General features: G+C 44.8%; 1 protein-coding gene across 1 annotated transcript in view; it reads left to right on the forward strand.

The window, feature by feature from the left end:
- The first annotated feature begins 836 nt into the window (after positions 1–836).
- Positions 837–20,760, forward strand: part of arhgap39 (Rho GTPase activating protein 39) — a 144,978-nt gene continuing 125,054 nt past the window's right edge. The window contains exon 1 of the mRNA XM_078231153.1: positions 837–1,857. Within this exon, the coding sequence (XP_078087279.1) occupies positions 877–1,857 (981 nt within the window). The 5' untranslated portion in view covers positions 837–876. The remainder of the gene's footprint in view (positions 1,858–20,760) is intronic.

Here is a 20,760-nt window from a genome sequence, read left to right on the forward strand (position 1 = left end):
ACTACAACTGATCATTCAAAAAAAAATCCATTTTTAACACAGATTGAAATTTCTGGTCACACAGGAAATTGCTGTATAATTGATAGGTTCTGTGGAAAAGTCGAGGAGGAGCAAGGAAATTATACAGAAATTTGCTCGCAGCCGGTTAATGATGGCGGATGTTCTTGGACTGTGCTGGACTGCAGCAGCTGACAAGTGTTTGAAGCAATCGCCTGCTGCCCGCTTGGAATGAGCTGACCTGCCAGGTTCACTGGGTCTAAACCCAACACAAAGTCAACCTATTTGAAGAAATGTCTTTCTGTAAATGAGATGTTTATTGTGACTGTACAAAGCAGATTAACCAATCATGGCAGTTAAAGACAGGTGCCCATGCACCAATAGTTTGGCATTCTTTGGCTGCTGTTCCTATTATTGGGTCTCTTGGTTTTTAATTCTTCCTGTTTGCTTTTCTTTTGCAGGACCTCACCTCATCGGTGGATGACTGGCACCAAGGAACGAATGCTGATCAAAGTTGCAGACCGGGAGCCAAGCTACTTACTGCACCAGGGTAACGGAAATGCAGAGAGCCAGCCGGGGACGCGGTCTCGTAGGCCATCGGGGCACCAGCTATCTCACGCTCATAGCTTTGCATCGGACAGTGACAACCAGGTCTTCTTTACTGAACGCAAGCCATCCCCTTACCTGAAAAGGGCAGAGCACATTGGTGGCTGTTCCCCAGTTCTGGCAAGAGGAGAGCCCTACCATTCTCCAATCCATTACCAGCATAGGAAATATTCCTTTGAATCTCAGCCCTCATCTCCTCGCTATGGCTACGAGCCCCCTCTTTATGAAGAGCCCCCCGTAGAATACCAGGCTCCTATTTATGATGAGCCCCCGATGGAGGTACAGTGCGAGGGGATGAGCCTCTACAAAGCAGGGTCACCACAGAAGTCCCCTGTTCGGAAGCCACATCCGATGCTTCACTCTCCCAAACAGGGCCAGAACTCTCCTTATCAGCATCTAGTGTTAACAAAACAAAAATGCCCAGAGAAATCCATGAGCTTAGAATACAGCCCAGTGGGCAAGGAACTCGTGAAGCAGCTGGTGTATGTAGAACAATCTGGCTCTAGCCCAAAGTTCAAATCAAGTACAAAGCATCGGTATTCACCGAGTGCTACATCCACCATTTCTTACCCATTACAACACAGCCATTCGTTGGTGAGAGACTTTCAATGTTCTGAATCAAGATCTACTGACTACAATGGCCTGGAGGGCTCTGAAACCAGGTACAGTCACCAAGGCAGCCAGTTGATTCATGAAGACTCCATGTCCTGGTCCAGCCAGCACGACTCGTTATCTTCAATAGGCTATTCTCCAAACACGAGGAAAAGGAAAAGCAGGAAGCCCTCGCTTACGCAGGAGACCTGTGGTGTGGTAGGGGAGAGCTGTGGAGAAATGAGCCCGGTCCCTGAGCGGCTCCTGGCCGAGGAGCGGCACTCACCCCTTGACAAGCCACAGGTGAGCCAGACTGACAGCAAAAGTGCTGACTCTGAGATGCTGCGGGGATATCCTGACATGCACATGACCCAAACGAGACTCGCCCGGGAGGCACAGCAGCTCCATCACATCAAGCAGCGCAGCAGCTGGGATTCGCAGAAAGAAGTGTCTGGTTACGAGAGTGATGGGGCCCTTCCTCTACCCATGCCGGGCCCTGTGGTTCGGGCTTTCAGTGAGGATGAAGCACTGGCTCAGCAGGAGGGAAAACACTGGAAAAGGAACACATTCGAAAAGCTTGGCTTTCCTCAAGTGCTGTTGGAAAAGAGTGTTTCTGTACAAACTAACTTGGCTTCACCGGAGCCTTACTTACACCCATCGCAGGTAGGTCCTCAATATAACCAGCATCGACGTGAATGTGAGAGAGGAAATTTAAAGCTTAGCAAAAAGGAAAGTCACAAGTTATCTTCTGTGCTCATTGAGGTGTTCAATGTTGGGATGAACCATTTTCCAATTTGTTTTGTCCCCTTTTGAGCAGGTCAGGCACAAGAGCAGATTAGTGCAGAGTAGAATATCTTTGTTCCGCAGGTGAAGAGCACCCACTGCTGCCCCGATGTGACATGCCCATTACTTACATGTACCATCCTTGTGACCACTTTGACATTTTCAAATTATGGATGGGAATTTTCCTCTTGTTGAATTGAGATAGTTTCAAGATTGTCATTGGATTCGCTCAGGATAGTGGTCAAAAAGAGCGACACAAACAAGATTGTCTTGGCACCAGTCTCACCATAACTGGTATGGTCACATGCCAGGAGAAGGTGGCACAAGACACCGTCTCAATGCAGATCTTCAACCCATTTTTGTGTTCCGTTTGAACGATCTCCCAGCAATATCTTTTTGAATCCATTGTCAGGAAATGAGGATAAAAGTAAATTACTGCGGATGCTGGAATCTTTGACAAAGGGTCGTCTGGACTCGAAACGTCAGCTCTTTTCTCTCCTTACAGATGCTGCCAGACCTGCTGAGATTTTCCAGCATTTTCTCTTTTGGTCAGGAAATGAGCATTGCTGGCAAGGCCAGCATCTATTGCCCATCCCTAATTCCCCTTCAGAAGGTAGAGATGCCTTTTTGAACCACTGTCCTCCACTTGGTGTAGGACACCCACAGTGCTGTTAATTCAATGCCTCTTAGAGTCATAGAGGTTTACAGCATGGAAACAGGCCCTTTGGCCCAACTTGTCCATGCCGCCCTTTTTGTTTAAACACAAGCTAATCCCAATTGCCCACATTTGGCCCATATCCCTCTCTACCCATCTTACCCATGTAACTTTCTAAACGCTTTTTAAAAGACAGAATTGTACCCGCCTCTACTACTACCTCTGGGAGCTTGTTCCAGACACTCACCACCCTCGGTGTGAAAAAATTGCCCCTCTGGACACTTTTGTATTTCTCCCCTCTCACCTTAAACCTATGCCCTCGAGTTTTAGACTCCCCTATCTTTGGGAAAATATGTTGACTATCTACCTTATCTGTGCCCCTCATTATTTTATAGGCTTCTATAAGATCACCCCTCAGCCTCCTATGCTCCAGGGAAAAAAGTCCCAGTCTATCCAGCCTCTCCTTATAACTCAATCCATCAAGTCCTGGTAGCATCCTAGTCAATCTCTTCTGCACTCTTTCTAGTTTAATAATATACTTTCAATATTAGGGTGACCAGAACTGTATTTGATTTGATTTATTATTGTCACATGTATTAACATGGTGTAGAGATGCCGGCGTTGGACTGGGGTAAACACAGTAAGAAGTCTAACAACACCAGGTTAAAGTCCAACAGGTTTATTTGGTAGCAAAAGCCACAAGCTTTCGGAGCGCTGCCCCCTACTTACTAAGGAGTAAAACCACAGGGTTCTACAGTCTGAAGCAGACAGAATAAACGTAACAAAGTCAGAAAGGTATAAGTAAATTCCCTCAAAAGCCGCTGGATCTCGAACTATCCCAATGACTGCTCGCCTCCCGATGCTCAGACTCTCCTCCTGAGACTGTGTTCCACAGGATTCATGAAGCTGCAATCCTGCCTCGAATTACCAACATCATTCCAGCTCTTTCACAGCTGGCTCTGTCCCAGGATTTCTCTCACCTCCAGTCTCCCAGCTACACCCACCTATAAATCCTTCCCAGGCTTCTCCAGCACGGAACCAGTGACCGTCTCAGCTCCCCGTGACTTCTCTCAGCCTAACTGTCTGGAGCCTGCTAACATCTGCACATCTTTTATAATGCAGTCTCATCCACTGCTGCAAAACACTCATTCCAAGCAAACACACCCATAAATTGAAACCTGAGAGCCATCTTAAGCTCCACTTCTGGCCTGCTCTGGTCTATCCTCCAAATGATCTCCAAGCCAATTATCCCTCCTTTACAACTTCCCCAGCCCAGGGCGGCACGGTGGCACGATAGTTAGCACTGCTGCCTGGGGCCCTGGTTCAATTCACGCCTCAGGTCACTGTGGGGGTTTACACATTCTCCCCATGTCTGTGTGGGTTTCCTCCGGGTGCTCCGGTTTCCTCCCACAGTCCAAAGATGTGTGGATTAGGTGGATTGGCCATGCTAAACTGACCTTAGTGTCAGGGGGATTAGCAGGATAAATATGTAGGGTTACGGGAATAGGGCCTGGGTGGGATTGCGGTCGATGCAGACTCGATGGGCCGAATGACCTCCTTCTGCACTTTAGGGATTCTATGATTCTATGAATAAACTCACCTACTGTTTTGTGGCTCCTACCTTTCTAACTGCCCTTAAGTCAACATGGCCCTAGCCTTTCAAGTGTAGTAGACTCCAAGCTGCTTTAGTTGTATTTATCCCATTTTCTACAGTTACATTTTAATCTTCCCAGAACTAAATATTACCTCCAAAATATTAACATGAGCTAGATATTCATCGCAGCTGCTCCAGGTGCAACAGCTGTGCACTCATGGTGGATGGAGTCAATGTTGAAGGTGGTGGATGGATCGCTAATCAAGCAGGCTGCTTTGTCCTGGATAATGTTGTATTTCTCGAGTGATTGTAGCTGCACTCACCCAGGCATATTGAGATTATTCCACCACACTCCTGACTTGTGTTTTGAAGATTATGGAAATGCTCTGTGGAGCCAGGAGATGAATCACTCGCTGCAGAATTCCTAGCCCCTCTGACCTGCTTTAGTAGCCGCAGCATTTATGTGGCTGGTCCAGTTCAGGTACTGGTTATTGGTAACCTCCAAAATGTTGATGGTGAGGGTTTGCCAATGGTAATACAGTGGAACCCCGATTTTATGCACCCCGATTTAGCGCGAAATCGGATATGACGCGATGAATCATTGGACCTTTTTTTTTGCTCTTTCCGGTTTAGTGATTTAGCATGACCCCGATAACATTCACGATAACATTTTATGGACCCCAACCATCGCGTTACAACGGGGCTGCACCGTACTATTGAATGTCAACAGCAGGTGGTTAGATTCCTCCATGCTGGGGATGTTCATTGCTGCACGTGTACCCTTTGGCCCCTCTGCTCCTGCTCCCGCTTTAGAATTGCATCTTGGAATTTATAATGCCTCTACTCATTCTTCCTACCAAATGAATCACTCTATGCTCAACTGCATCAAATGTAATCTACTAGCCTGTCTATGACCTCTTTAAGATTTAAAAGTTTAGTTTATTTATTAGTGTCACAAGTAGGCTTACATTAACACTGCATTGAAGTCCCTGTGAAAATCCCTTAGTCGTCACAACATACAATAAATGGCAGTCATCAGGAGTATAGAAACACAGAGGGGCCTAGGTGTGCAAGTCCACAAATCCTTGAAGGTGGCAACACAGGTGGAGAAGGTGGTGAAGAAGGCATATGGTATGCTTTCCTTTATAGGACGGGGTATAGAGTATAAAAGCTGGAGTCTGATGATGCAGCTGTATAGAACGCTGGTTAGGCCACATTTGGAGTACTGCGTCCAGTTCTGGTCGCCGCACTACCAGAAGGACGTGGAGGCGTTAGAGAGAGTGCAGAGAAGGTTTACCAGGATGTTGCCTGGTATGGAGGGTCTTAGCTATGAGGAGAGATTGGGTAGACTGGGGTTGTTCTCCTTGGAAAGACGGAGAATGAGGGGAGATCTAATAGAGGTGTACAAGATTATGAAGGGTATAGATAGGGTGAACAGTGGGAAGCTTTTTCCCAGGTCGGAGGTGACGATCACGAGGGGTCACGGGCTCAAGCTGAGAGTGGCGAAGTATAACTCAGATATCAGAGGGACGTTTTTTACACAGAGGGTGGTGGGGGCCTGGAATGCGCTGCCAAGTAGGGTAGTGGAGGCAGGCACACTGACATCGTTTAAGACTTACCTGGATAGTCACATGAGCAGCCTGGGAATGGAGGGATACAAACGATTGGTCTAGTTGGACCAAGGAGCGGCACAGGCTTGGAGGGCCGAAGGGCCTGTTTCCTGTGCTGTACTGTTCTTTGTTCTTTGTCACACTCCGGCGCCTGTTCGGGTACACTGAGGGAGAATTTAGCATGGCCAATGCACCTAACTAGCATGTCTTTCAGACTGTGGCAGGAAACCGGAGCACCCGGACGAAACCCACACAGACACGGGGAGAATGTGCAGACTCCGCACAGATAGTGACCCAAGCCGGGATTTGAACCTGGGTCCCTGGCGCTGTGAGGCAGCAGCGCTAACCACTGTGCCACCGTGCTGCCTTCCTCATGGTTCACAATACTTGCAAGTTTTATGTCATCTGCAAATGTTGATATTGTGTCTTGTACATCCAAATCTAATTCATTAATAAATATCAAGAAAAGCAGAGGTTGTAACACCAACACCTGGGGAGCTCCACTACAAACATTCCTCTACTCTGGATTTCAGCCAGTTACTCACCCATCCATGTTACTACCGACCATTTCGTGAACCAGCCCTTTTATTCCACAAGTTCTCATTTTGCTGACCACCCTGTTATGTGCCACATTATCAGAAGTCCATGTATAGCATATCGACCGTATTACCTTTATCCATTCTGTTGCCTCAGCATTAACGTCAGTCAAGTTAGTTAACAAATCCATGCTGATTTTTCTTAATTAATCCGCGATTGCCTAAATGATTGTTGATTTTGTCCTGAATTATTGTATACTAGAGCTTCCCCACCACTGAGTTATCCGGACCGGTAAGTAGTCTCACAACACCAGGTTAAAATCCAACAGGTTTATTTGGTAATATGAGCTTTTGGAGCGCCGCTCCTTCATCAGGTGATGAAGGGGCAGTGCTCCGGAAGCTCGTGCTACCAAATAACCCTGTTGGACTTTAACCTGGTGTTGTGAGACTACTTACTGTACCTATCCCAGTCCAGCACCGGCAACTCCACATCATTATCTGGACCAGATCAGCTTTCACCCCAGTGAGGTTGGCTCTCCCCCAGTTATGTATTTTTTCTCTGGATTGCTTTTTGTCCTTTTCTACAAATAACCTAAACCTTACAATGCCCTCAATTTTTTGCCCATCCCCTCATTCCTGCCCTTGGCAACTTGTGTTGGCATGAATGTTGGTATACATGTGCAGCGGATGTTTAGCACTGTACCTGGCGTGTTACTGTACTGTACAGACCAAGCGGTCTCAGCTCTGTGATGAATTGATTTGACCTGAGCTGGAACGTCATGGGGAGAAAGCTATATTTGCACAATAACTTCCTTTAGTTAGTGAGGAGGGCAGTTTGGAAAGGGCTCCTCTACAGTGACTCCAGATATAAACACTTGCCCATGGATGACTGATGAGAATGGGATACGGTTCCATTGTGATGACCCTCACAGTCAAGGCTAACACGTGAAGGAAATATCACAGAGGTAGTGGGACCCTTCTGCCAACTCCAATACCAGTCAGTACCCCCTGGAGGGTAAGGCAATAAATTCACATGGTAACAATGGATATATATGGTAAGGGGATAAATTTACATGTTTATGTTGTCGATATAGGGTATGATAATAAATTTACATGACAGGGAGGAAATAAAACGTGTCTATTTTCCTAACATATTCCTCCTCCTCAAGTTGTTTTGATTTCCCTGTCCCTCAGTAGATTCTTACTCTATTCAGTCTTCCTGGGATCACACAAACTCGTCCTCAGCCTTAAATTCAATGGGGACTATCAGATTAATAAGAGTAAAGAGTCTAACACAAGAATAGAAGAGGTTCCTTTTACCTTGCTTACCAAAATTTGCCAGGTTTAGCAAAGTGATGGAAGGGGAACTTTAAACTGGGCCACTGTGGAAAAACTGTCAACTGTTTTAATTAGCTTTGGACGTCAGAAGCAATCATATTTTATCCTAATTGAGAGTAGGAAGCAGGTGAACATCTGCACTCTCCAGTTGTGGCCTTCGAATGATTGTGTTTATAATCATTATGCTTGCACTTGTAAATGTGTAGCTGTGCTGGACTGAATATTAAATACCAGCAAAGCATAGTTCCTCATTAAATATCCTACTAATTCCGGGTGTATTGATGAAGCCTGTGCTGTAACCTGTTATGATCTAAAGATGACAAAACGTCTGCAGATTCTCTTTTTTTTTTGCAGCTGATTTGATATTTACTGTCATTCCAGACTGAGATCAGGACATTTTTATTTTTTCGCGGTGTCTAATTTTCTTGTATCCGCAATAGGTTTTTGCAATTTCGGGTAACATCATTCAAAATAAAGCTGCGGAATACCAAACATGATAATTGAGCTAAATAGTTGATTATATTTTTGAAGTGTGGAATAATTAACCCTGCTCCCCCTGGTAGCTGTGTCACCCTGTTAATGGAGTAAGCTAATATTTATCGGTGCGCTGACAGCCGTAATCATGCTTATTGTGTTGAAAAACTACCTCTCGCAATTTATAAATCAGCCTTCACTTTCTGAAATTTAAGGGGCCTTTTCATTACAACGGTGGCATCGATTTGCAGCTGCTTCCACAACTTGTGTTTCGACAGCACCTTTAATGTGATAAAATGCCCCAAGGCGCTTCACAAGAGCATTATAAAACAAAATATGACATCAAGTCACAAAAGGAAATATATTGGCAGCTGACCAAAAGCTTGAGCGAAGATGTAGGATTTAAGGAGTGTGTCGAAAGGAGGAAAGCAAGGTGGAGAGATTGGGGTAAGGATTTCCAGAGCTTAGGGCTCAGATAGCTGAAGGCATGGCTGGCAGTCGTGGAGTGATTAAACTCAGAGGGATACAAAGAACAAAGAACAGTACAGCACAGGAAACAGACCCTTCGGCCCTCCAAGCCTGTGCTGCTCCTTGGTCCAACTAGACCAATCGTTTGTATCCCTCCATTCCCAGGCTGCTCATGTGACTATCCAGGTAAGTCTTAAACGATGTCAGCGTGCCTGCCTCCACCACCCTACTTGGCAGCGCATTCCAGGCCCCCACCACCCTCTGTGTAAAAAACATCCCTCTAATATCTGAGTTATACTTCGCCCCTCTCACCTTGAGCCCGTGACCCCTCGTGATCGTCACCTCCGACCTGGGAAAAAGCTTCCCACTGTTCACCCTATCTATACCTTTCATAATCTTGTACACCTCTATTAGATCTCCCCTCATTCTCCGTCTTTCCTGAGAGAACAACCCCAGTTTACCCAATCTCTCCTCATAGCTAAGACCCTCCATACCAGGCAACATCCTGGTAAACCTTCTCTGCACTCTCTCTAATGCCTCCACGTCCTTCTGGTAGTGCGGCGACCAGAACTGGACGCAGTACTCCAAATGTGGCCTAACCAGCGTTCTATACAGCTGCATCATCAGACTCCAGCTTTTATACTCTATACCCCGTCCTATAAAGGCAAGCATACCATATGCCTTCTTCACCACCTTCTCCACCTGTGTTGCCAAGGATTTGTGGCCTTGCACACCTAGGTCCCTCTGTGTTTCTATACTCCTGATGACTCTGCCATTTATTGTATAACTCCTCCCTACATTATTTCTTCCAAAATGCATCACTTCGCATTTATCCGGATTAAACTCCATCTGCCACCTCTCCGCCCAATTTTCCAGCCCAGACGCTCAAGACGCCAGAATTAGATGGGCACAGATATCCCGGAGGGATATGGGGTCGATGGAGATGACAGAAGTAGGGAAGGGAAAGATTATGGAGGGATTTGGAAACATAGATGAGAATTTATGATTAAGTTTAACATTTTTAAATCATAGAAGAGTCATAGGACGGCCAATTAACTTTTAATGATGGAATAGTGCATTTATTAAACAAGAAAATAACAACTATAATACAATACTCCTTCACCCCATCTATATCAGTACACATGTACACAGATTTATAAGGATAACACAAGTTACAAAACATATCTTATACTGTAAATGTTCTCAGTGAGTTCACAGCCCATGCAAATCAATGGGTGAAATGTGGTCATAAAAGTTATCAGGCCTTCAATCAGGCCAAGCTCAAGAGCATACTACCAAGTTACCACCAACACATCTCCTGCTCCACCAGAGGCCCAAACATCCTAGACCATTGCTGCATAAATATCAAACATGCCTACCGCTCTGTCGCCCGCCCACACTTTGGCAAATCAGACCACAAGGTTGAGCTCCTGCTCCTGGGTTACAAGCAAAAACTGAAGTGGGAGAATCCATCAAAGAGACTTGTGCAATGTTGGTCTGAGGAATCGGATGATCTCCTACGGGGCTGCTTGGAATCAGTGGACTGGTCAGTATTTAAAAACTCTGCGACCAGCCTGAACGGATACGCCACTACAGTAACTGACTACATTAGTAAGTGTGTGGAAGACTGTGTGCCAAAGAAGCAAACCCGTGTGTTCCCCAACCGGAAACCATGGATGAACAGGGATATTCACTGCTTGCTGAAGTCCAGGTCTGAGGCGTTCAAGTCAGGGGACCCTGACCTATACAAGAAAGCCAGATACAATCTAAGGAGATCCATCAAAGATGCCAAAAGACAGTACCGGACCAAGCTAGAGTCTCAGGCTAGCCACAACGACCCCCACCGACTATGGCAAGGTCTGCAACACATAACAGGCTACAAGATGAAGGCATGTAAAATCGCCGGCTCCAACGCACCCCTCCCTGATGAGCTCAATTCATTCAACACCTGTTTTGAGCAAGGGATCAGTGAGAGCATGCCCTCCACCTGGACGCCCTGGATGAACCTGTATCTGGGGTCACCATTGCAGATGTCAGAGCAGCTTTCTTGAAGGTCAGCCCATGGAAAGCGACTGGCCCAGATGGGGTACCCGGACGTGCACTCAGATCCTGCGCGGATCAGCTGGCGGGAGTATTCACAGACATCTTCAACCTCTCTTTACAACAATCTAAAGTCCCTATCTGCTTCAAGAAGACGACCATCATCCCGGTACCTAAGAAAAACCAAGCAGCGTGCCTTAATGACTGTCGGCCGGTGGCTCTGACATCCATCATTATGAAGTGCTTCGAAAGGTTAGTCATGGCACGAATCAATTCCAGCCTCCCGGACTACCTGGATCCACTACAGTTCACCTACCACTGCAACAGGTCCACAGCAGACGCCATCTCCCTGGCCCTGCACTCAACCCTGGAACACCTAGATAACAAGGACACCTATGTCAGACTCCTATTTATTGACTACAGCGCAGCCTTCAACACCATTATTCCCACGAAACTCATCTCCAAACTCCGTGGCCTGGGCCTCGGCGCCTCCCTCTGCGACTGGATCCTGAACTTCCTAACTCACAGACCACAATCAGTAAGGATAGGCAACAACACCTCCTCCACGATCATCCTCATCACCTGTGCCCCACAAGGCTGTGTTCTCAGCCCCCTACTATACTCCTTATACACCTATGACTGTGCGGCCAAATTCCCCTCCAATTCGAATTTCAAGTTTGCTGACGACACCACCATAGTGGGTCGGATCTCAAACAATGATGAGACAGAGTACAGGAATGAAATAGAGAATCTGGTGAACTGGTGTGGCAACAATATCTCTCCCTCAGTGTCAACAAAATGAAGGAGATAGTCATCGACTTCAGGAAGCGTAAAGGAGAACATGCCCCTGTCTACATCAATGGGGACGAAATAGAAAGGGTCGAGAGCTTCAAGTTTTTAGATGTCCAGATCACCAACAGCCTGTTCTGGTCCCCCCATGCCGACACTATAGTTAAGAAAGCCCACCACGCCTCTACTTTCTCAGAAATTTGGCATGTCAGCTATGACTCTCACCAACTTTTACAGATGCACCATAGAAAGCATTCTTTCTGGTTGCATCACAGCTTGGTATGGCTCCTGCTCTGCCCAAGACCGCAAGGAACTACAAAAGGTTGTGAATGTAGCCCAATCCATCACGCAAACCAGCCTCCTATCTGTCTATACTTGCCGTTGCCTCGGCAAAGCAGCCAGCATAATTAAGGACCCCACGCACCTCAGTCATTCTCTCTTCCACCTTTGGGAAAAAGATACAAAAGTCTGAGGTCACATACCAACTGACTCAAGAACAGCTTCTTTCCTGCTGCTGTCAGACTTTTGAATGGACTTACCTTGCATTAAGTTGATCTTTCTCTACACCCTAGCTATGACTGTAACACTACATTCTGCACTCTCTCGTTTCCTTCTCTATGAACGGTATGTTTTGTTCTGTATAGCGCGCGAGAAGCAATACTTTTCACTGTATGTGATAGTAATAAATCAAATCAAACAGGAACAGGCCATTCAGCTCACCATTTCATTTTGCTGTTTACTCTCCATGTGAGCCAATTATCCTCATCACAATTAGCCAACCGATTACCATATCGCTTCAGCCCATTCTCCTTTATCCACATATCCAATCAGTTTTGAATGTTAAAAGTTTTGCCTCGATGACTAACTTTGGATGTGAATTCCAGTATTCACAACTCTAGAGAAATGTCTCCTCCCCAGTTTACTAAATCTCTCACATTTACTCTCAGTGGATTTATTCATTTGGATTTTAAAAAGGCCTTTGAAGAGGTGCCTTTTAATAAGGTTAAATATTGTGGAATTGGAATAATCGATCACTCGCTGGCCTCAAGACTGTTGTGATCCCTGCTGATACTATTGGACAGTCAGGTCCCAGAATGGAACCCTGCCTCAATAGACCGTTAACCTCATGTTTATAAAGTAAAGTTAAAGTTTATTTATTAGTCACAAGTAAGGCTTACATTAACACTGCAATGAAGTTACTGTGAAATTCCCCTAGTCGCTACATTCCGGCACCTGTTCGGGTCAATACACCTAACCATGAGACGTGGATGAACAGAGTCACAGGACTGCCAATTAACTTTTAACAATGGAATAAAACATTCATTAAACAAGAAAATATCAACTATAATACAATTCTCCTTCACCCCACCTCTATCAATACACGTGTACACAGATTTACAAGGATAACACAAGTTACAAAACATATCTTATACTCTAAATGTTCTCAGTGAGCACACAGTCCATGCAAACCAATGGGTGAAATGTGGTCAGACACACCACGCTCTGAAACAAAGTGATAGATGCCATCCAATACAACTTCTGTGGATTTCTCATCAAATTCCCCTCCAGATGTTTGTTACACTGTGAGCCAACTAGTCTCACTGGAACTCTGATTTCCACGTGAGTGTTTCCAAACTCCACTCTCGGGTAAAACACGCCTTGGAATCTCCTCCTAAACAATGCTTTCTCTTGGATGCTGTCATCAAGGATCCATTTCCGAGATTTCAATCTCTCCTTTCAGTATTCCTCTGCCTTGGATTGCCATGTGCTTTCAAGCTGCCACACAATCTCTCGGGTACCCAGCCATGCCAACAGAACACCACTGCTTCACAAGCTGTATTAGAATTTCACCAAACTTTTGATTTACCTCAGATATCTGGCTTCTCACTTTAAATTTGGTTCTTGCAGCTGTCTCTTTAACTCAGAGCACTTTCTCTACTTGTACTTTAATCTCACCCAGCAGGTCCTTGTTCAACTACTTGTTCTTTGTCCCTTTAACTTAACTGTCTTCCTGAGACATACCTTTTGTCCCAACTCCCTGGTTTCTAGACTTCTTTTGTCCTTTTGGGGAATCTGCTTTCTACAGTTCCCTGGTTCTGTCCAGTTCCTGTGTCCAGCTTAACACTAAATTCAGAAGCTTTTTCTAACATAGGGTGGCCCCTGGTTGCTAAGCAACAAACTAGTTTTCCTTTAAACCATGTTTGCTTTCCATAGACCATAAGATGTAGGTACAGAAGCAGGCCATTCAGCCCATTGAGTCTGTCATTCAATGCGATCATGACTGATCTAATATAATAATCACCAACTCCACTTTCCCACCTTATCCCCATAACCCTTGATTGATTAAAAATCTATCTCAGCCTTGAACATACTTAACGACCCAACGTCAACAGAACTCTGGTAAAGAATTCTACAGATTCACTACCCTCTGAGAGAAGAAATTCCTCCTCATCTCTGTCTGAAATGGGTGACCGCTTATTCTGAGGTTATTCCCTCTGGTCCTTGATTCCCCCACAAGGGGAACCGACCTTTCAGCATCTACCCTGTCAAACCCCCTGAGAATCCTATATGTCTCAATAAGATCACTTCTCATTCTTCTAAACTCAGCCTTTCCTCCATACCCAGGATCAACCCAGTGAACTTTCTCTGAGCTGCCTCCAATGCCAGTATATCTTTCCTTAGATAAAGGGTATCAAAACTCTTCACTGTTTTCCAGGTGTGGTCTAAGTAGCGTCTTGTATAGTTTTAACAAGACTTCCCTATTTTTATGCTCCATTCCCTTTGAAATGAAGGGGCAGCATTCTATTTGCCTTCCCTATTACCTGCTGAACTTGCATGCTAGTTTTTTGTGATTCATGTATGATGACCCTCAAATCCCTCTGTGCTGCAGCTTTCTGCAGTCTTTCTCCATTTAAATAATACTCAGCTCCTGTGTTCCTGCGACCAAGGTGCATAACTTTCCTGTCTTAAACTCTGATTACCATACAGGCCTCTGTAACCAAACTGAAGTCATTACCCTTTCAAATACCGAACCCCAAAGTTAAACTTACTGGAAGCTGTGCCTTCTGTCCGATTCCCACAAATACAAATTTGGACTATTTAAAGCTACCTGTTTCCTGACAAAGGTACATAGCAGAGAGTGGGAGAGGCAGTCATTCAGACTGGCAGAAGTTGGGAAATGATGCTCCATATGTTCCTCCATGCCGAAGCTCCATTAGTGAGAACTTCCAGACATCTACTGGGACCAATACATGAGGGAGCTCAAGATTGACAACCCTGCGAAATTTATCCTTATAATTTTATCTCTAACCACCAATCTCTGCAGAGATTACTTATGTGCCTTTGTTTGTTTATGTATGTGGGTGTGTGCTGGTAAAGTTTTAAGAAGAGATAGATACCAGATTACAATTGTGTGTCAACCAAGTTTTGGAATTTATTAAAAAGGTTTATAGTAAATCCTGAGTTTATTGAAAGAAGCCTAGTTAAAGTCTCTTTTAATCTGGGTACCAGTAGTGAAGGTAAATAATTGACCATTTTGATGAGTAAATTAAACTTTTAAACTAATGGTACAACCTGTGGAGTAGTGGGGGGAGTTAATCCACACACTCCTCCTGCTCTGGTCATTTGCAATATATGTTGTAACCGAGAAGGACCCAATTTTTCATATCAGTTTGTTCTTGTATTTCCTTAAACTCTCCAGCAGCCAAGTCGATCTGTGTCAAATCCTCTTTAAATTCTCAATATCTTTCCTATGGTGGAGCATAATGGTGCACATACTACTCACAGTGAGCTATTGTTGTAGTTTTATATAGGCTGTTAATTACCTCTTGGTTTTGCAGTCTTAATCTGGAATATTCCACAACTCAGCACGAGATCAAAGTGCAGTGAGGCTCCTTGCATAAGATGTGCTTTTTCCTGGAGTCAGACTGTACTTTAAGTTTAAGTTTATTTATTAGGGTCACAAGTAGGCTTATATTAACACTGCAATAAAGTTACTGTGAAAATTCCCTAGTCGCCTACACTGACGCCTGTTCGGGTACACTGAGAGAGAATTTAGCATGGTCAATACACCTAATCAGCACTTCTTTTGGACTGTGGGAGGAAACTGGAGCACCCGGAGGAAACCCACGCAGATACGGGGAGAACGTGCAGACTCAGCACAGACAGTGACCCAAGCTGGGAATTGAACCCGGGTCCCTGGCGCTGTGAACAGTGCTAACCACTGTGCCACCGTGCCATCTTTAGCCTCAAGTTTACATTGTGCAAGTTAATATAATGATGCAAAGTAGGAACAGTATCGCACAGATACTAAACAATAGAATCAGAAAATCTTGCCCTGCTTGAGGCAATTCAGTCATGATGTGGAGACTCCATCTTGCCAGTGATACCCACATCCCATGAAAGAATAAAGAAAAATAAGCTGAAAGTTGATAAGCTTTGGAATCCCCTCCCTAAACCGCTCTCATTTTCCTCCTTTAAGATTCTCCTTTTAAACTACATCTCTAATCAAGCTGTTAGCCACCTGCCAAAATGATATCTCATGTAGCTCAATGTGCAATCTTGTCCAATAATGTTCATTGAAGTGTTGCTTTTCCAGGTGTTACATAAATGCAAGTTGTTCTTTGTTGTTACCTCTTTGCTTTTAGCTCCTCTTTAGAAATGTAGGATCCCTTTGATTCAAGCAGCCGGATCAATTAGTCCTTGCTTTTTTTATACATTGCTGTTTCTGAGCTTCTCCCTTGTTCACCTTTTCACCGTTTCAGGTATTTGCACGTCGGAATTAATTGCCTCAATTTTGTGCGCTAGATTTAATTGACGTCTGCCTGGCCAATGCAGTGACCTGTGCGTGTTCTCTTTAAGCTGCTCACACTCCTCCTCGCGGTTAACAACGCTGTCTGTTCCTGAGTGCAAATTTCAACTTAGAGAGGGGAAAGAAATGCTTTCGCTTTCTAGACTTCTTCCTGTTAGGTGCCTATGTAGTTGGTCTAGCTCAGGGAATGGTCTGAGAGCCGGCAAGCCGATGAGGCAGCCTTTAAAGAAATACACATTTATGTTTTAATCTATATATTCTCTCCTGACTTATTTGTAATTAACAGGTAAATTGTAGTTGTCAAATTCAAAACAAAACCACAGGAGTGCACCAATGCACAGTAGCAGAGATATGCATCAACTACAAGATGCACTCCACGGCTCCTTCAACAATACCTTCCAAACCCACAACCGCGACCATCTAGAATTTTCTGGACAAGAGCAGCAGATACATGAGAACACCATCACCCAGAGGTTCCCCTCCAAGTCACTCACCATCCTGACTTGGAAATATATCGCTCCTTCACTGCTGCTGGATCAACATTCTGGAATTCCCTCCCTAGCAGCACTGTGGGTGTACCTACACCACCGGGACTGCAGCAGCTCAAGGAGGCAGCTCACCACCACCTTCTCGAGGGCAACTAGGGATGGGCAATAAATGCTAGTCAGTGGCATCCACATTTTGTAAATGATTAAAGATATATGTTATGGTCCACACACATTGACTACTTGAGTGGTACAATCGGACAACATGAATGCCTGCCTATTTTTAAAGCCATTTAAGTGTTTTCCCACTTTTACTTTCCCCTTATGGCTTGCCCCTTATTCGGAGACGGTTCCCTGTTTCTCGATGCCCCCCCTCACTGCCAGCCAGGGGAAAGGTCCTTCCCGCCTTCCAAGGCAGAGTTCCAAAGTTACACATCCCTCAAAGCGAAACATCCTCCTCATCTCTGTCCTAAAAGGGTGACCCTCAGCACTGTGGATTTTGAGACCTAATCGTCTCTGCAGGAGTGAATCTATCTTGAGGTTCCCTTCTTATTCTTGAAATCACGTGTTGCATGTCACCTCATTTGTTGCAAGAGGAATTTGTTACAGCTTAGGAATCTGCTAAGTTGCTATAGTTACTGCAGATGGTGCTGCATTTAACGGAATAATGCCCAAACAAGGCTTCAACGTTAAATATTGTGGAAAGATTAGCCACTACTGCCATCTCAGTATTTTGCTTAATTGTTAAGGAGTTATGTCCAATTCTGTTATTTAAATGTTTTAACATACCATAAATAACAGATCATTTTTCTGCTCTTTTCCTGGCTGAAGACTGGCTTGTTGGGTCTCCACATTGGTTATACTTGATATCACTCAGCACTATATTTGTTTTTAAACTTAAGGACCGATTTGTATGCGGGGCGGTTCACTCTGCCAGCATGAAGAGCTGGATATTTTAACTCTCCTCTGCAATGTCTGCGTTGCTGCCTGTAGCTGGTGTCACGCTACTTTCTTTACAATCGCACTTGTCATGGTAGATTTTTTTTTAAATCACGGAATTACTCATGGGCTTTCATGCTGCAATAACTTGCTAGCGTGTGATAATTAGGATTGCGCCCACGCTCCTGGTCCAGTCATTTTATTAAGGAAAATGTAAATGATTTTGTTTTTGTTTCTGCGACCTATCCCCAGCCTCCTCTGTCGGCCAAGAAGGGAAGCAGGTCAGTGCTGTTCCATCAGCAGCTGCTAGATAGTACACACTCTGATCCAACTATCGCACTCACTGTGTAGTAATCAAGGACACAGCGTCTACCCTGCCACACCATAAGAGCTGAATTCAATTTTTTGAAGCAAAAGTGATGTTTTCTCATCAGGAACATTTCTTTCCTGTAATCCGACAATCAGCGCTTTAGCATAGTGCTTCACAATCATTCAAAATGACCAGAGCTGCCTCCTGTGACAAATTAATTTGTGCCTGACTGACTGGCATACTCCACTGAAATACTCGCCTGCTGTTTCATACCGGCCGACATGGGTTTGCATCCAGATCGCGCGGTCCAGGGAAAAGATTCCTCTTTCTCGTCATTTAAGGTTTCAACATGAAATGTATCTGGGTAAAGGGAGGCACAGTGGCACAATGGTTATCCCTGCTGCCTCACAGCGCCAGGGACCCGGGTTCAATTCCCGGCTTGGGTCACTGTCTGTGTGGAGTTTGCACGTTCTCCCCGTGTCTGCGTGCGTTTGCTCCGGGTGCTCCGGTTTCATCCCACAGTCCAAAGATGTGTGGGTTAGTTTGATTTATGGTATTTGCTACCAAATAAACCTGTTGGACTTTAACCTGGTGTTGTGAGACTTCTTACTTAGTTTGATTGGCCATGCTAAATTGACCCTAGTGTCAGGAGATTAGCAGGGTAAATATGGGGATAGGGCTTGGGTGGGATTGCAGGGCCGATGGCCCGAATGGCCTCCTTCTGCACTGTAGGGATTTTATTCAATGATTCTATGATTCAGACTTGTTCTGCAGCCTGCGCAGGGAAATGCCATTAATGCAATAGTAAACCCTCAGTCTCACTCAGACAGTAAGAATATCTGGTGGGGGAAATGTAAATGTGTGTAGAAGATAGTTCCCTAAAGCTAGGGTTTAGAATCATAGAATTCCTACAGTGCAGAAGGAGGCAGTTCGACTTATCGAGCCTGCACCGACACAAATCCCACCCAGGCCCTATCCCCATAACCCCATGCATTTACCCTGCAAATCCTCCTGACACTTATGGGCAATTTAGCATGGCCAATCCACTTAACCCGCACATCTTTGGACTGTGTGAGGAAACCAGAGCACCCGGAGGAAACCCACGCAGACACGGGGAGAATGTGCAAACTCCACACAGACAGTCACCCGAGGCCAGCATTGAACCCGGGTCCCTGGCGCTGTGAGGCAGCAGTGCTAACCACTGTGCTGCCCTAGGATCGTTTATAACGTGCCTTTGATGTAGTGAACTGTCCCAAAGTGTCTGGCAGGAGTGTTACCAGATGAAAATTGGCACTGAGCCAAGAGATATTGGGACAGGTGACCAAAAGCTTGGTCAAAGTAATAGATTGTGAGTGTCTTAAAGGGAGAGAAAGAGTAATGCAGAGGTTTAGGGATAAATTCCAGAGCTTGGAACCGAGATCTGGTGCAGAGAGAAGCTTAAGAACACAGTCAGATAAATAGCTGGTAAGTTGTAGCAAGCAACTCTTGAACACTGCTCAGATTGACACAACATTATGATAGGATTTTGCAGCACAAGGGAAGCCATTCGGCCCTCTGTATCTATGCTGACTATTTCATTGAGCTAGCTGGTTGGTCCCACTCCTGTGTTCTTTCCACATAGCCCTGTAATTTTGTTCACTTCAAATATTTATCTCATTCCCTTGTGAAAGTTACTGAATTTTATTTGATTTATTTTTCACCCTTGTAGTCGGTTTATTCCAGATTTTGCCTTATTTTCCCTCTGGAATTTTTTCCCATAAATGTGTGTTTTCTAGTTACTGACACACCCAACAAAAGAAGCAGATTTTTTTAGTGTACTTTCGTTTCTATTAAATCTCTCCTTAACCTTATCTGCTCTGAATAGAACAATCCTGGCTTCTTTAATCTCTCCACATTACTGATCTCCTTCCCATCCCTGGTACCAATCTAGTAAATCTCCTCTGCACCATGTCTAACATATCTTTCCTGATGTATGGCGAGCAGAATTGGATTCAATACTCCAGCTGAGGACTAACCAGTGAGCCCCTGTTCAGATGGCTTTTAGCTGTCCTTTCCATACTACCACCAGAGTACATTAAAAACAGTCTACCATTCCCATAAATATACACACCAAACATTGGGGGAAGTGGTAATGAGTTCTACTGTTGGGAGGGGAAGAGAAAGAGAGGTTAAAGCCATGGTGCCTCTTGTTTCAAGTCTTCCAGCAGAGATGGATTACAGTTAATGTGTAATTAATGTAGTCTCACCCCTGACCTTTGCTTTACACTCCTGGGTGTTCAGCCAGTCACAGGAACTGCAGCCTAAGGGCAAACAGCGGGTTAGGTTCAATTGATCTTCATGTATCAACTTAATAACCTGATGACCTGAGGGAAAGCTTCTCCATTTCATAGAATCCATAGCCCCCTCTCCACCCTATCCCCATAACCCCACACATTTACCATGGCCAATCCACCTAACCTGCACATCTTTGGACAGCGGGAGGAAATCGGTTTACATGTATTTCAGGTGTTAAAAGAGAAACCTAGATTTACATTATCTTGAATTAAAAACTCATAAGATGCTACATTCCGTCCACTTTCCTGTCTCCCTCATAAACCTGGACAGCAAGTAAAGATCTGTGGAAGAAAATCGAGGATTTGGAAATGTGGATGCTTATGACCTGTGCTAAAGATTCCATTTCCAGAGAAGACAAATGAAGAGGTGCTTGAAATTGCAAAAGCAGAAACAAACTGTAA

Source organism: Mustelus asterias, chromosome 2 (assembly GCF_964213995.1).
Source record: "Mustelus asterias chromosome 2, sMusAst1.hap1.1, whole genome shotgun sequence".
In the NCBI taxonomy this organism is placed as follows: Eukaryota; Metazoa; Chordata; class Chondrichthyes; order Carcharhiniformes; family Triakidae; genus Mustelus; species Mustelus asterias.